Genomic DNA, 17,134 nt, shown 5'->3' on the forward strand with positions numbered 1-17,134 from the left:
AACTTAATTAACTTACTGGATTCATACACATTGGTGTAATTCAACTGTGGCCTTTGTACTGTTACACTTAGGCATGTTTCCAAAAATGGTAGGAGTTTTAGTGATCAGTAGCTGAAACCATGAAACGAGTATTCACTTCATAATTTTTAACTGGGAGCACAAAACATTTTTCTTTTCAATTACTGCATGCTTCGTAGACTCAAACTTTTTTCTCTGCAGAATGATGGTTGGCTGGTAGTGTTCAGCCTTCTGACCCTTCTAGAACAGAGGCATGAGCCAGTCGTGCTTTGTCTAATGCATCAATTTATCACAAGCAAGTGCAAGAATTGTTTTGAATATTGAAGTAAATTGCTCACTATATTTTCTGTGACCCAGTAAAACAGTACTAAGTGTGTGTGTGGGGAGAAATCCAAGATGAAAATTCATAATACTCTAGAAAATTAGATTCTGTTGGTGACACCACTCCTTATGATGTTTAAAACAGAGCTGCTATTTTAGTTGAAGATTTAAAGCTTGCACACTTCTGATTTCCTCTTAAATACAGTGTATTTTCTTTTCCTTAATAGAATCAATTTAATGTAATGTTATTATTCATATCTGCTTGAGCTCAGGAAGCATGAGGTTTGTATTTCAGTAATGAGGAAAAATATTTCAGGAGATGTATGAGGTGTAGTATAGCAGGGAAAAAAATTGATAAGAGTTTAGTAATCTCTCTTGCTTTCTGAAGCATTGGCATTGTGTTCAGGCTTACTGTAGAGGCCTGACTTCTAAAAGCTGTATGTTTTCATGAAACCACTTGTCATTGCTGTGGCTCAATGGATGTATTTGTGGGGTTGTTTTCAGTTGGGTTTTTGTCGATTTTTTGTTTTGTTACAAAATCAATAATTAACTGTTGTAAAAGCCAGTTGGGTTGTAGACTGTGTTCTGTACTGAATTGGAAGGGGGGAGAGTTTAGTTTTCCAATAAACAATTCTTCAATTTTGTTTCAATAAGGTTGAACCACTTTCTTTGACTGAGCAACATGCTTTTATTCCAGAATGAAGGGCTTCAGAAATTTTTTCATCAAGAGTTGACTAAATCGACATTCCTGACAAACATGATTTCACTAATTCAGCATTTTCCAGTGGAAAACTACTCCATCAGAAATTTAAACCAGATCCAGTAGCTAGGACCACAGACATTTTTAGCTTTTTTCTACTAACTTCACAGGCATTTAAATAAAATTACTCTACTTCTATAGAAGTCTTTATTTTCTTTTGAATTACGAAGTGACTTAATGAAAGATGTAATTATTTAGGTGTTGATGCCAGAGCATTCAAGGAAATAAAGCACAAACTCAGGCATAAGGTTTGTAACTCCGACCACAGGCGGGATGAGGAAAATATGTGTTACCAGTGTTGGCAAATGGATTTTAATCCTGTTTCAAAATAGATTGAGACTGTGGAGGTTATTTGACCACGTATGCATGTTTTTGAGCAGGCTTAGCTTTAAGCTAAGTCTAAAAGTGTTTGGGACTAAAGTGAATGAAAGCAACAAAAAGCAAGTCAGGACTAAAGGACTGGATGTCAGTATGTATTGGTCTTATCTATATATTTTCTAGGTAATTTTACTGATTAGTGTTTGGGGATTTATTTTTAAAGAATAAGAGATTGATCGTTTACTGTAATGTGGATTCATTTCTGTAAAAAAAAAAATGCAAGCAGAAGCGGTGCAGTTGCAGCTTAAATAGTGGAGATTCAGTAAACTAGTTTATTTCTAAAACCCAAATATCAAGAGGAAATATACTTTTGTGCATTTTTTAAAAGCAAGCCGTTATTGCATCAAAGGTTGAGCAACTACCTAAAAGCTCTCTAAGTTTTAGTTTAATGGTCCATATAATGGGAAACATTAAATTCGCTTTAGCATTTATCCCTCTAGTGTTTCCAAACACAGGTTCCAGTTCTGTCAACACTATGGATGTTTAAAGTTTAACAGATGAAGAGTCTCATACGTCTATCACAGGAAAATAACAGAACGCTGATTTGAAGGAGTCCTGGGCTAGAAAAGAATTCTTTCCAAATTAATCGAAAGTACTCATGCATACACCTGTGTATGGAGATCAAGGTGGATTTAGAACTGTTAATGTTTTCCTGTGGAAAAAAAAGTGAAATACAAGAACCACCACCACCACAGGGTCTCCTCTGCTCCAGCATTATAACATGCTTACTTGATTTTTAATAGTTCCTGTAACACAGTACCAGCATAGGGAATTTGTCGACTGAGAAGAAGGGAAGAGATGGAAAGAGGAACTTTTTAACGGAATATTTTCTGAGTTAGTGTGGGTTGTGAATGCTGATGCCACCTGACAGAAGGACTGGTTTCAGTAAGTGGAGGAGGATTTTATGTGGTGGACATAATCACTTCATCACTAACAGATGAGTAGCACTGCTAGAATACCACCTGGAATATTTCAGGCAGGAGGAAGCAGCTGAAGAGATTTCTTTGATTCTGAAAGCAGAAGTATTAAAAATGCAAATAATGTTTGTTTGATTGTGTTGCCTCTGATGCAACTGCTAGATGTTCTCCTTTCATTCCATAAAAAGTGGTAAGAAAATCAAGATGACCACTGTTATATACATTCTTACAGTTTTTTACATTGAAATACTTTTCCGGGAGATGATAAATGCGGCTCTTAGGCTACCACAGCATTAGGCTAAGACCCTTGAAGTACCCCATCGCCCCCTTCCCTCCCTTCTTGCTTGTAGGTTCTGCAGCATTTGGCAAAGTATCAAAAATCTATGGAAGCCTTTAAAAAGGTACCTTGGGGTTACTACTGCTAGTATCCAGTAAGGCTGAAGGTAGCATAAGCAACACTGTTCCCCGGCAGTGGTTTTGTAGCTTATTCTGAAGCACAGACTACTGTTGACACATTCAGTTCTCTCCTTCTGTCTTTCAGAGCTCAGTATATTGCCTGCACCTTGCTGCTTATTCCTGCCCATTTTCACCCTGCCTTTTGACTTAGTGTCTTGCTACCTCACACCTACCAGTTCTGTGCAATCCATTATTTTACCTTCTGTACTTTAAGAAGCCTTGCAAATAAGCAGCTAAATTAATCATTCTTTGCAGCTCTCCTCTTTCTAGTAATTCCTCTTACTACCTATTAATCAATCCTCAGTGCATCCTTCTCTGTATTTATTGCTGTGTATCTTCTTTTGTGTTGCTTATCTGATATTTAAATTATAACAAGGTAAGCTTTGCCCTCTTGCTTTGTGTAAGTACAGTGTGCTCAAAATGTTTAATAATGTGTCTTGCATTAAAATGTATAAGCTCAAACTGTCTAGAGATATCGATACTAAGAATCTTACTAAGACTAAGAGAATAAATGGAGGAGACCCTTGTATTTAGTCTAGTGTTAGTTTTGTTTGTGCATCTGTATCATGCCTATTGCGCTGGAATAGAATTTTCAGGGGTGTTTCTTTGTCATAGGATATATCAAAATAATGTAGGATATATCAAAATAATGATTGGAAACAGTTACATTTTCTCTGGAAACTTTTGGCAGCTGTTTCCTGGCCCTAATTGAAGGGTTTTTTTGTATTCTTTGTATTGTGCACTATAGCCTATGATAAGTGGAGGTAAGTCATATTTAGACTACCTGAAGTTTGTAGGAATATTTTTCCCATTGCCATATTGAAGAGTGTCTCTCACTGACTTACTTCTCCCTTTCTGGTCTAATTTGAAGGAAGCGAGTAAAGGAGAAGTTAATCTTTGTTTCTGTGTATTCTTGCAGACTTCACCATCTAGAGATGCCTCCTTTCCATTTAAAACTCAGTTACCATGTATGGTGCCAGCCTCCGCTTTGACTAGTAGTGAGTACAGCTCAGAATCTAAAATACTGGATTATGTGCAAGAGCTGGACTCTTCCTTCCATCCAGTCTTATCATTCCCTTCAGGTAAGTAACACTGTGACTCTTAACAGTGGTTTTGCTTGTGAGAGCTGTAGTGTTTACGGACTAACTTTTCTTTTGAGTGATTTTTAGAATTTAGTCCTCTTACAGAAAACCTCACACTGGCATACATGAGTTTAAACTAAATGAAAATCTTAACTTCATCCTGACATTTGAAAAACACACCTTCTAGGTTTCCCATACCAGTAATGTAATTACAACTAAGAAAGATTGGTCAGGGAAAAGGTACTTTTTGCACATTTCACGATGTGTCTAATCGAGTTAGTGTTAGTCCTTTAGATGGTGCTTTTGCCAGCACACTACCATATCTTGGTTGTGTTGTTTTCATAAGCAACTTTCAGTTCAGGCCCTTTGGACTAGGTCCATAAAGCTTTATTTAGGTTTTCTAATTGTTTTTGTGATAGTCAGCTTTTTTGGTGATCTTTGAAGTTTATGGTTTCTGTCATCTGATTCTTTAATCTTTTTGAACAATAATACAGATGTTGTTGCTTGTGACTCAGCCTTGAAACTAGTGCAGGTGTGACTTGACAGCACTTGGGGCTTCAAAATAGCATATTAAATGCTGTTATCAGCAGAAGGGATTCATACTATTGGATTTGTGGTGGGGGAGGCTTACATTAGGAGAAACCTGTTTCTAGGTAGTTGCTGACCAGTACAGGAATTCTGCTTTTTTTGAGAGGGCTTCTTTGCCACAAAATAATCCTGAAGGTGAGGCTGGGACTTGAACCTTTAATCAAACCCACTGTCTTCCCAGAATGACAGTGTAGACACTGCAGCCTGGTATTTGAAGCCAGGGATTAAAGTAAGTCTTGGGTTTTTTGTCACTGGCCAGTAGAGAAGACCCAAGTGTGGACATGGAATCCTAAGGAGGTCTCAACTCTTGTAGGTTTACCAGGGTTTACATCCCATGTATGGGGTAAAGAGGAGATTATTTTGAGGAGCAGATAGGGGAAACAGAACACTCACCCCCAAGAGTGCAACAGCAGACATCCCGGTCAGCAGGACTCTGTTGTGGAGAGAAGAGAAAAACACCTCTTAAATCTTTCTTCTTTACACACGCTCTCCATCACTTACCCTGTGACTCTGACAGCCCAGCTGGACAGGAGCCAGGGCGTTAGAAGTCTGTTCGAGGATAGTCATATAAGGCTTGCCCCTTGTGTTCATTGTTACCTTACTCTTAAGGGAGACTAGGAAGCTTAACAAGAATATTGACATTTTCTTTTCTCGAAAAAAGATTAAGCATCATGAAAAACTGAAAGGCTTTGGATTGCATTGTGACTACTCTTGGTCACTTTGCCAGGATGGAGGAGGAAAAATGTTACTTTGGCTTCATTCCGATACCAAGAACATCTTTCTTTTGAGAAATATTTGTTCTCTTTTCAAGGAGCCTTGCTAATAGTAGTTGTGACAGCAAAAAAGTGCTAGACCTACTATGTCCTGCTCACATGCAGTCCTTGTTTTTGAGGAAGGCTAGATTCATGCTTTGCTCTGTGCTTTGTGTACTTTGCTCACTCTATCTCCTCATGAAGACTGCTAGTCTGTTGGCCAATTTCATGTTTTCTTTGCAACTTCCTTAGTTATCCCTTTAAATACTGCTTGTAGTGTGCCCACATCTTTTATCACCATCTTCTGAATAAAAAAAGTTTGTCAACAGAGTAGAAGAAGGGTTTTGTTTTAATTTCCTCTGTCTGTTAAAATGGTATTTGTTCCATTTTGAAACCCTGGGAGTTTGATTTTTTTAGTATGCGAGGAGGGATTCAAGTTCAAGATTCAGATGATGTTCTCTCTTATACATTGTTTTTTACTTTCAAAGTACTTACTCTCTTGTTTTTTACTTTCAAAGGAGAATCATAATTTGCAGACAACCTAGTAAATACAGTGTAGTGGGACTGGCTCACTAGTGTACTCCTGAAAGCATAATTGTCCTTACAGTTCTAAGTCTTGCCTTCAGAGTTTCCAGATTACCAGGGGTCTTGACCAAAAATAAATATGTTAGTGGTTGCAGCATCCCTTTCATGTAAAAGCATCTCTTTCAGTTTGTACCCCGGTAACTGGAACATTGTATCTAAGAAGTTTGGGTTTCTGGTATTTCTGCACCTAGGCTGTGCATAAACTGGAACAAATACTCCTGCCCTTTTTGAATAAGATACAGGAGCACATAATAAAAAATCTCTGAGACATCCAGGTTGTTCTCCAGGAAAAAAAAAAACAAACAAAAAAAACCCCAAAAACCCAAACAAGTCAAGAGAAATGTTTTGTTTATTTCTTTACTTAAATGTTGTGACTAATAAACCTTTCAGGCCTTCTTTATGTTTTACTCAGAAGTAGAATAGGAAACAGAGCAAAAACCTTCAGGTCTTGTGACAAAATATCTAGTTAGATCCATATCAAATTGAAATAAATCGTTCTTTTTAGTTAGCAAAATATGTTGAAAGTTTCTGTCCTGGCAAGTCCTGAAGGCACAGGAGGCTAAGGTTGTATGTAAATAAAAGTAGTTTAATGCCCACCCTTTGGCCCTGCCCTTGGCCCTCTTCTCGTTCTGAACATACTTGTCAAGCCTGCATCTTACATTGACATATTTCTTTCTTACGTTGGAATATTTCTTTCTACTTACTTTCTCTTCTTTCTTGTAATTTTGTTTCTGGAAAGGCTTTTCAGATAGAGACCTATTTTTCTTAAGCCTTCCTGCCTTACAACAGTGGGTAAATTCCTTACCACTTGAGATGTTTTGCAGACTAATTCCAAGTTAGAACTCCCTCAGGAAATGAATTGTATTGCTCTACTGTAGCCTTTGCCAGAGAGAGAAAGAAGGAATGTGCCTTGAAATTACCTCTATGCTCTCAGCAGTAACAATTTCCAAAAACATTAATTACTTGTACCCAAAAGGCTGAATTGAAGCCTTTTCAGATTACAGGAAAAGTGCACTGTGTGCTCTCTGCTATGCTGGCTTTTGTGCAGGAGTTAGTCAAGAGGGGAAGACCCCAGTCTTATCTTCACTTGGTATCCTCCAGAGCTTGTTTTCATGAAGAATAATTCTGGAGTAATTGCAGGTACAGATGTAGTTTATTCCAGAGTAAGACACCTTGCTCTCTCTTACTTAGACTTTGAACACCAAAAAAAGTGCTGTTAATTTACTAAGTGTGTGTGTACCTGCACTGGGATTTGTTCAGGAGCACTCCTTAGGTTTGAGTCCTACCTTGATCTGAGTTGTCTTGTCAGCCCTTAGAAGCTCTGGAGAGAGCTGGAACCACTTACGCGTACTGCCTTGGTCAGCACATATGGCAGTGTAGCTTCACACCTAAACATGGATTTGCTTTTACCATGGCATAACTCTTACTTCCCATTAATAGAGAGACAGGTACCTTGAGTTCTTACGTCCAGGCAGTTAATGGAGATTATCTTGTGTAGTACTTAGATAACTGATAGGAAAGACTACAGGTCTTTGCCTATAGTGGAGGATAGCACTTGTACAGTACCTGTCTTGCTGTGGTGGGTTGACCCTGGCTGGACGCCAGGTGCCCACCAAAGCCCTTCTATCACTCACCCTCCTCAGCTGGACAGGGGAGAGAAAATATAACAAAGAGCTTGTGCGTCGAGATAAGGACAGGAGAGATCACTCACCAATTACCATCATGGGCAAAACGGACTCAGCTTGGGGAAAATTAACTCAATTTATTACAAATCAACCAGAGTAGGGTAATGAGAAATAAAACCAAATCTCAGAACACCTTCCCTCCAAACCTCCCTTCTTCCCGGGCACAACTTCACTCCCAGATTTCTCTACCAAACCCCCCCAGCGGCACAGGGGGATGGGGATGGGGTTTACGGTCAGTTCGTCACATGTTATTTTCTGCCACTTCATCCTCCTCAGGGGGAGGACTCCTCACACTCTTCCCCTCCTCCAGTGTGGGGTCCCTCCCACGGGAGACAGTCCTCCACGAACTTCTCCAATGTGGGTCCTTCCCACAGGCTGCAGTTCTTCACGAACTGCTCCAGCATGGGTTCTTTCCATGGTGTGCAGTCCTTCAGGAGCACACTGCTCCAGCATGGGTCCCCCACGGGGTCACAAGTCCTGCCAGAAAACCTGCTCCGTGGGCTCCTCTCTCCACAGATCCGCAGGTCCTGCCAGGAGCCTGCTCCAGCGCGGGGTTCCCACGGGGTCACAGCCTCCTTTGGGCACCCACGTGCTCTGGCGTGGGGTCCTCCACGGGCTGCAGGTGGATATCTGCTCCACCGTGGACCTCCCTGGGCTGCAGGGGGACAGCCTGCCTCACCATGGTCTTCCCCATGGGCTGCAGGGGTATCTCTGCTCAGGCGCCTGGAGCATCTCCTCCCCCTCCTTCTTCACTGACCTTGGTGTCTGCAGGGTTGTTTCTTTTACATGTTCTCACTCCTCTGTCTGGCTGCCGTTTCTGTCTGTCCCAACTTTTTTTTCCTTCTTAAAAATGTTATCACAGAGGCGTTACCACTATTGCTGATTGGCTCGGCCTTGGCCGGTGGCGGGTCCATCTCAGAGCCAGCTGGTATTGGCTCTTTTGGACACAGGGGAAGCTTCCAACAGCTTCTTACAGAAGCCACCCCTGTAACACCCCCTGCTACCAAAACCTTGCCCCACAAAGCCAATACACTTGCTGAGAATTACCTTGCCTCAAATTTTCTTTTTTACTCATGCAAAAATCACTTCTTTGAAAGGTTTGGCCGGGCTTTTTTGGGATATAGTCATCGAGTTTTCCTTTGGTCTCACCAGTTTCAGGATGTGTTTTCCTATATTGTCTTCAGCTTGACCCTGTGAAAACACTGCTGCCCTATAGACAAGTGATTGGTACTTGCAGGAGCTACTGAGTACTGCTGTTCATCATGAGTTGAAGGACTCAAGGCGGCAATATTGCTCATAGATTATGTTACATAGTGTTGTGTAAATTGATTCCTAGACCTTTAGTAATGATACATAAATCATTGGCTCATAGGTTGCCATCTTTCTGATACAGACCCCGTTCCATTTGAATTTTTTTTTTTTTGTTAGAGATTCCTCTTCACATATACTTTGAAACATTATTAAGGAAGGATGACATCAAAGGAGAACCTGTTGATACCTCATCTTTGGGAGTGGAGTTTAAAGCATCTCCAGACAATGGTATGTAAAGCAAAATATTTTAATACTTGCATGACCATTTTTCATTCATTTGCCAGTACTTTCTGCCCTGAAAAGGTTCAATTTATAAACTTATCACAAAGCAGGCTATCAGAGAAGGTAACTGGCTAAGGCTTTAGGTGGAAGAGGAATCTCTTCCCAGACCACAGTGTCAGGTTCTCCTTTGTTGCACTGAAATGATCCCATCAGAACCGTAGGAGGGCACCAATACACGTGGGGGGAGTTTGGACCATGGGTTCTCTGCAGACACAGGTGCCTGGCTGCAGTACTGCTTACTGTTTGGATTCCTATCAGGAGTCTGGTTTTTTCCATTACAAATAGTTCAGTAGTTGAGATTGGCTGTAGATTGCACCAATGGACAATTAAGTTTTCAACTTGATACATGCTTTTTCTGTTGTAGACTATAATCAACATAATGTTTCTGTCAAACAATGGAGCAGTGGCTGTTCATCTAATTCCAAATCTCAGTCAGTGTCAGGAGCATCTGACCAGCTGTCAGAAGGAAGAAAGAAAAGACATCTAAGTGAGACAGCAGTAGGTAAGAGCAAAATGGTATTGCTTAAGACAGCACTACTTCTTCTAAAATATGTACTGTATAAATGAGTTTGTTATCACTGGGCTTTGAGAATTAATTTTGTCTTCAAAAAGGATATTGTTATGCAACTTTACAGGAGTGAAGAAATGGACTTTGGACACCATGAAAATCATTTGCTATTTTCAAGCACAGTAATCCTTCTCTTTCTTCTTGAGTATATATTACAAAAGGAGACAAGCTTCTGTATTTTATTTTTTGAATACTCTTAAAGGAAACTGCTTAGGAGTCCAACTGTGTTTTTCTAATACTGGGTGTCATTTTTAATATGAAGGGGTTTTTTTATAGTAGTCAGTGAAACAGACTGAATTGCAAAGCTATCTGTCAAATCATGTGCCCAACCAAACATTTACTATTCCTGGCATCTTTGGTCAGCTATGTTTCATTTGTTGTGTACTGTCATTTGTGGTTCTGGTTTCCTTTCAGACTCTTAAGAGGACTTGTGGGTAGCCAGTGCTTATAATTAGTGTTTTCACCCTTGTTATCTTTATGTTTTAAGGCATTGAATCTCTACTTCAGCACCTGGTAAATTAATAGAAAGTGCCCTGAAAGTTCTGTAGAATAATGTGATAATTTAGGGACAAAAAATTCAGCATACCATTGTAAAGATAGCATCTTACATTCTAATAGGCTGGACAGGTAAAACCTAACAGATTCTGTTGCAGACTCATTTATGTGAACTTTCGGAAAACTTTTGGCAAAATTCCTCACAAGGCATTTGAAGAAAATAAATCACTGAGAAAGAGGACAAACTATATTAGTTTAAATTTCTCCTAAGAGAGAATTAAAAGATATAAATGATCAGTTAACATTGTGGAAAAATGCACTTCTGGTGCATATCCAGGTAAAACTGCTAGTGTAATCTTGCAGTAGAGGTGGAGATATGGGAATTACTGCAGAGATGATTTAACCAAAAATTATGATCTATTAAAAAAAAAACAACCAAACCCACAAAAAACCACCAAACAGACAAAAAACCAATCCACCCCTCCATCTCCCCCCCCCCCCCAAACAAACAAACAAAAAAACCAAAAAAACCCCCTATTGATTAGAAAGTTACAGGAGAGAGTAAAAGGATTTTTGGACACACTGAAAACTCTCCGATTTAGATGAGGTTTTTTTTCTCTGCATCATTCCCCTTGTACATTACAGTCCTCCCCTTTGCTCTACAGCCTTCTCTTACACTCTGTGTCTGTCTCTGCATGGGGGTGCTGTGCCTTGTCCCCTGTCGCCATCAGTAGTCCTTTTTTGCATGCTACCCGCTCCCCTAACCAGTCACTGGTCCCCAAAAGGCGGATGCTGACACAGTGTTTCTTGCAACCACATTGTTTCCCTAAGCGTACTGTCATGCACACTGAGATCAACAATTGGAGTTGCTTGGGAGCACTAGTAAGAGAGAAAACTTCTTGCTATAAACCTTTTGAAGGTACAATTAGTCTTCTGCCAATAGTATTTAGTTCTTTGAGTTAATGGAACAAAAAAAGCAATCTTTTATCACGAGGATCATAGTTTCCCCAATGCCAGAAAACCACTATGTGATATATTCCTGAGTAGCAGCAGAAGTTCAGGCTTATTAGTGCTACGGGTGTAGTACTACATATTTATTCCTAATTTGGGCGCTGTCTAGGAGAAGTCATCCATGGGGAAGGTCAGCCTGATGAACAAGGCCAAAAATAAAAGCTGTGTGCCAGGGAGTTGCAGAGCTGCATGGGAGATGAGAGTTTATGTCTTCGACCCAGCCTATGCAATACAGTCTTTAGGATCAGTCTTACCTCTTTTTCCATGTTGGAATACACTGATTCTTTTTATTAGTTGGTATATTAAATCTGAGTTCTCTTTTGTTATTGGAAATTAAGGTAGAAGGAAAGCAGAACACAGGTGGTTAAATTCTGAATCCCCCTAAATGCTGCTTATACTGGGACTGAATAAGAGTAAACAAGAATTACGATTTGTCTGGAGCAGTGGACCACTACTAGAAGAAACCGCACATGGAGGTCTAGAAACTAATTTTGTTACCCTTGCTGCCAGTTTTGTTTTATCATTTAGGAAGGAAGAAACCATCAGTGAGGGCTCAGTGAACTGGTACGTGAGTGAGATGCACCCCAGCTAGGGAAGCGCTGTTAGGGAACACTGGGGAGCGTTCTTCTAAGTCTGACTGCATTTGCTGTGTGTGTAGTCCGTGGCAGCTCCTGAAAAAAAGAAGCAGCGTTTGCCAATATGAACCTGATTCCACAAGAAGAAATGCATTGTAGAAGGAGAGGGATGATTTTTGTGAACAACAGGATGAGTAGCAAGTGTTTATTTAGATGGCTTTTTTTTAGTATTCAGTAAATGGTAAGTGGTTAGCTGTGGGCTTCTAGAAATGACTTTACTATTACTGTATGGAAAAATATCTTTAGTCTAATAGACAACAGTCGGTATGCATTTTTCTTATTTTTTGTGACAGGCGAACGTAACGGTAGGTTTGAGACATTCTCCTTTCAACATGCAGAACCAGAATCCCATAGCAGTTTTGCTGCCATGACCAATGTCAATGCGATGTCTAGGCCCATTCACAGCACTTCATCACAGGTAAACCAAAAGTGTATCACTGTCTTAACTGAAATATCAACAGAGAGTTGTGCAAATCAATAATCCAAAACCACATGCCTTTTACATCTAATTTAGTGTTAAATTACAGTACAGAGCATTTTTAGAGTGAATTACGTGGATTACATTAAGTAATTTATTCCAGATTGAGTATGTGGTGTTCCTAAAACAGATACTTGCTTGTAAAAGAATTTTGCAGATCATATAACTGGAGTGTAAATTTAGTTTATTGGCATTGGGCCTTTCATTTTGGTTTTTTTTTTTTTTCCAAGTTGCATTAAAAATACTGTGATTTATGTTCCGAATTTTACACAAGGGCTCTTATGACTCTTTTTTCTTGGTGCAGCTACATAAAATGGCCTCATGGTGCAAATACAGTCACAGAACTTGTTAACTCTCAGGTTCACTATTTAAAACTTTTTGTGCAGAACTACAGGCAAAGTCTCAGGTATATAAATTTGCTGAGGAGCAGCAGAGCTCTGCTTCAGTGAAGTCCCTGCAGAAACACACTTTGTTTTATTCGAATTCATTGAGAATTTCATAATAATATTTAGATTTCAGTCCCACGGTTCTGCTGAGCCTAGTGGTATACTGGTGCTCTGTAAGTCGTCATGATTCAATCTGGTGATGACTCCTGGAGAACTGAGTTTAAATCTGTGTCCCCAATGCAGTTTTGACAATGCACACTCCTCCTTTTTTCCCTTGCTTGAGCAGACCATCGTCAAAAAGCACCTAAATGAACGTTTTAGAATAGCCTGTTTCCATTGACGTTTGGCTAAAATTTGAGATCTTGTAATATGGAATGTATCATGATTTAAAACTAAACTTTCTCCTGTAATCGAGAAACTTAAGGTTTTGACCCATGTAGGTTCCATGCACTAGTGGGCAAAGAACACCACCAGGAATCCTACTATGATCACAGCAAAGAAATTCAGTTTCTGTCTTTTGCATGTCTTTCAGAAAACCACTTCCCTTGTAAGCTGTTCTTTGCTGCTAAATGTAGCTTCATTCTTTTGGAATTCTTAATTGTATCACGCTGAAGAATCACTTGGGTTATGCATTAGTAGATATATTATAGAAGGTCGTCTTTGTAGACTGAACATTATGGAGAAGGCAGCATTAACTTCAGAGTTCTTACAAGTATTCACAATTAATTGTAACTGAAATCAAGGAAGGGAGACTCCCACTGATTTCAGTAAGCATTATGCCAGCAAGAAGTAAATCTCAGAGATGAGATAATTTTAAGATTTGTTGAGATTCCATTGGGGAGAGGGAGTCAGAAGTCATTAAACCACTAGAAAATGTGTTCAAGTTACAGACTTTCTTCTTGTGCAGTAATGTTTCTTAGCTAACATGTAGTTCCTATGATTTGAGCTGATGAATTTCCTCTTGTGTTGATTATATTATACAGCATAACTCCAGGAGGAGGTTGAGAAGTGAGAGCTCCTATGACATAGACAACATTGTTATTCCCATGTCACTGGTGGCACCATCGAAGTTGGAGAAACTACAGTACAAAGAAATCCTTACCCCAAGGTTTGTTTGTGAACTCCTTAGTTGCAAAGAAGATACCAAATGAACATGAGAACGTTAACTAAAAATATTATTAACATGTAGTTAGATAATTTTATGTTAAGGTGATCTTTTCATGCGCTCGGGGTTTTTTCTGTGCACTTCAATTTGTGTGACTGGACTGGTGGGAAGACTGGACAGCTGATAGCACAAGGGAAATAGTGTGATACACACAGCGAGGTGGTAGATGCACTGACTGGCTAAAAATAGAAGTGGGTTTATATCATCTTAATTGTAGTGATATTCATGGCCTTAAATGTGCCATAAGGCTGACATGCTCCGAATGGTTGTTTAGAGGTTGCTGTCTTTTTTTGTAGGTTATGGTTCATAAGAAAACAGTTAACTATTTTCAGTGAATTAAACAGAAATGGTTTTAGCATATATTTTAAAAATTTATCCATTCTGATACAGTAGAATAAGCTTAATTTTTTCCATACAGTGTAAACCTATAATCCATGATTCTAGAGACATCTCTTCTTTTAGAAGAAGAACGTCTTTAGATTGCTAAAACAGGGTAACTGATGTCCTGTGCTGTAATTCAGTGGTTTACTAGCAAATTGCCTGAAATGGCCAAATGCAATTGTTCCATATTTTAAATCTCTAATTTGTATTTGTTTTTATATTGTCTTTAAAGCTAAAAATATTATTAAGACTCTGTTGGATAGCTTAAAGACTGTGTTAGGAAAAGGAAAGGTTAGATACTGGGTTGGGAAAGGAAAATCTAAATTTTGGGCACCTGTTATCAGCACCTTAAATTTGAAATTATTTTATTTGAAAGAAATTTTGAAGCACACCCAGCGTTGAAGGAGGAGAAACTACCAATGTAGTGTAGAAACAGAAGAGTCATCTCTACTGCTGAAATAATGAAACAGCATTTAGGTAAATTAATTTGACTTTTCTTGTCTCATTTCTAGCTGGAGAGTTGTTGAATTTCAACCTTTAGAAAGATCTCATACAGATGAAGAAGAGGTAGGCTGTATTTTAATTAAACCACCAGTTTTTAATTAAACTAGATATAATATATAATACATAATTGGGATAATCGTTATGTATCCAAAGTCACTGACTTTGTTCAAATCCTGGTAAGTTTCAAATTTCAAAAATAAAGTATTGAGTAGCAGATTGTGAAAATGTGTCTTATCCCAACCTACTCGACCCGATGGTGGATGACAGAAGTGTGAGTGTCTCCATTAATAATTGTTGTCACTTGTTCCTTTGGCTGTTCTGTCCCTTGCTGTCGGCACAGTCAGCACTCCCAAAGGGTCCTTTTGGTCAGGCCTCCGCCTCCCCTGCTCCTGGGCATTGTGATTCTGGGTCTCCCACTGCAACTGTCTCTTTGGGGCCACCTGTGCTATAACGTCTGTCCTCTCTCATCCTCTTCTTTCATGGCCAGTTCCCATGGCCTGTTGCTTTTCAGGAGGTAATTTGGCATTTTGCCTGCGGGCCCAGCAGGTTTTCTCAGTTTTCTTCTCGGTGTTCGTTTTCCTGCAACCCTTCTGTTGGGACCAAACTATTTTTCTTTCTGCTTTGTCAGGAACAACGTAACCTTCAGCATTTCCTGCTTGCCTCTTGAGCTAAGTTTGAACATCGTGTGCTACTGTTGGTTCCTCCAGACATAAGCAGCTACCTTTTTCTTCCAGGGAATGTCTGTGGACTTTGCAGCTGGGGGTCCCTTTCTCCCCTAATCAGGGGTTTAAGGCATTTCCTAATCCCAGTGTGAATGTACCAGCAGGTCTGCTCTCTAGGCTGGTCTTCTGTCCTTCCAATCTTTTTTGTGGTTCCTTTTCTAGAAACCTGCAAGTTTTGGTGTCCTTTGGACATCTCTAATCTCCCTCCAGTCTCTGCTACAGGCCACTAGCAACTCTTGTAACTGTAGGACTTGTATTTGTACCTTCATCTACAATATCTGTTCTTGAGCTCCTTTTTCAGAGAATTTCTAGAACTAGGGTTTAGGTGCCTTAGTAGTAGAAAAAGATCGCATTTGGGTAGCAGTACAGAAGGTTATGCTAAACACAGTAAACAAATCATTATGCCACTCCCTTGGGGTAAAAAATACACTCTCCCCAAAGGCGCTAGCTTCCACAGAGTTTTGCTAGGTCTGTAGCTGCCTGCTCCATGGAAATGAACCTTTCCTTTTGGAGAGCATCGTGGTCTCAGCTCCCTACCTGGTGTAGTTGCACTCATTTGGCACCGTACTCTTGGGTCAGAAGGAAGAGAAAAACTTACTCTGTCCCTGCCTTTTCTCATGCATTTAAGAAATTCTTGTGAAATCTGGTGGTCAGATTTATGTCACCTCCACCAGCTTTTGGTTTGGTACTGACTCTGCTAGCAGGAAACATGCCTGATCTTCTTTAGTAGTGAGAAGGTCAAATTACATACCCAGGAGAACTCTCCTGCAAGGATATTTAATTAAACCATTTGGAGAATAACTAATAAGGCAGCAAGGGCACACTGTCCCTTGAGAATCTACTGTTCATTGCCTTCCATCCTGGTATCTATGGGGGTAAAAGAAAAAATTTCAACAGTGATTTGCCTTCAGGGCTTCAAGGGACTTGCTTGGAAGACTCGGTGGATTTCTTGTTTAGATTTCAGATCCCATACAGATGACTTGTCTCATGTACTTTTAGCGTATTTTGCTGAAGGGACTTCAAGGTGTCTCTCTGTGAAGCTCATAGGCTAATTGCTGGTTTAGTAGCCCTCCCAGTACATTTGTGTTTGGCACGACTAGTTGATCCTGTATGACTCATCCTTTGGGCAGGAAGTGACTTGAGTTAACAATAAAGCAGCTTTGCCTCCTGCTGTGGTCCACTGCTTCTGTATTGTCTGTCAGCTGCTGGGTAGAACGAGAGAGGAGAAATGTCAGACAACAGAAAAATGCTAAAGATCTTGTTTGTGTAAATCATCCTTTGCCAAATTTTCCCCCTTTCTTTTAGGATCGTGTTAATTGGTTTGGATGTTTTTCAGAGTACTGAGAAAAGGTGGTTATCTGATCATAATTCTTTCACTTCCTTGCTTTAGGTTTTAGACTGAGTTAGGTTTGTTACCGAGTAAGCTTGAAAAAAGACATGAGAGAACAGCAGCATTACCTTTTTGCATTTTGTGCACTCACACTGTGGCACTCTTGAAATTATCCGTGGTACTGAAATCAAGGCAAGCCTCAGTAGATCATTCGTGAAGGACAAGAGAAGGCAAAATGTACTTCCTGCTTTTATATAAAAGTAAGCTTTTTCTTTGCTTTCCACTGCATAGTAGCCTGTGCTGGTATAACGGTTTCTATTCTGC

General features: G+C 39.7%; 1 protein-coding gene across 1 annotated transcript in view; it reads left to right on the top strand.

The window, feature by feature from the left end:
* The window catches only part of KANSL1L (KAT8 regulatory NSL complex subunit 1 like), a 66,561-nt gene that overhangs the window by 42,092 nt on the left and 7,335 nt on the right, over positions 1-17,134 (top strand). The window contains 6 exon segments of the mRNA XM_075027941.1: positions 3,770-3,932; positions 8,971-9,081; positions 9,500-9,637; positions 12,138-12,262; positions 13,692-13,816; positions 14,767-14,821. Of these exon segments, the coding sequence (XP_074884042.1) occupies positions 3,770-3,932; positions 8,971-9,081; positions 9,500-9,637; positions 12,138-12,262; positions 13,692-13,816; positions 14,767-14,821 (717 nt within the window).

The sequence above is a fragment of the Buteo buteo genome, chromosome 5 (genome assembly GCF_964188355.1).
Source record: "Buteo buteo chromosome 5, bButBut1.hap1.1, whole genome shotgun sequence".
In the NCBI taxonomy this organism is placed as follows: domain Eukaryota; kingdom Metazoa; phylum Chordata; class Aves; order Accipitriformes; family Accipitridae; genus Buteo; species Buteo buteo.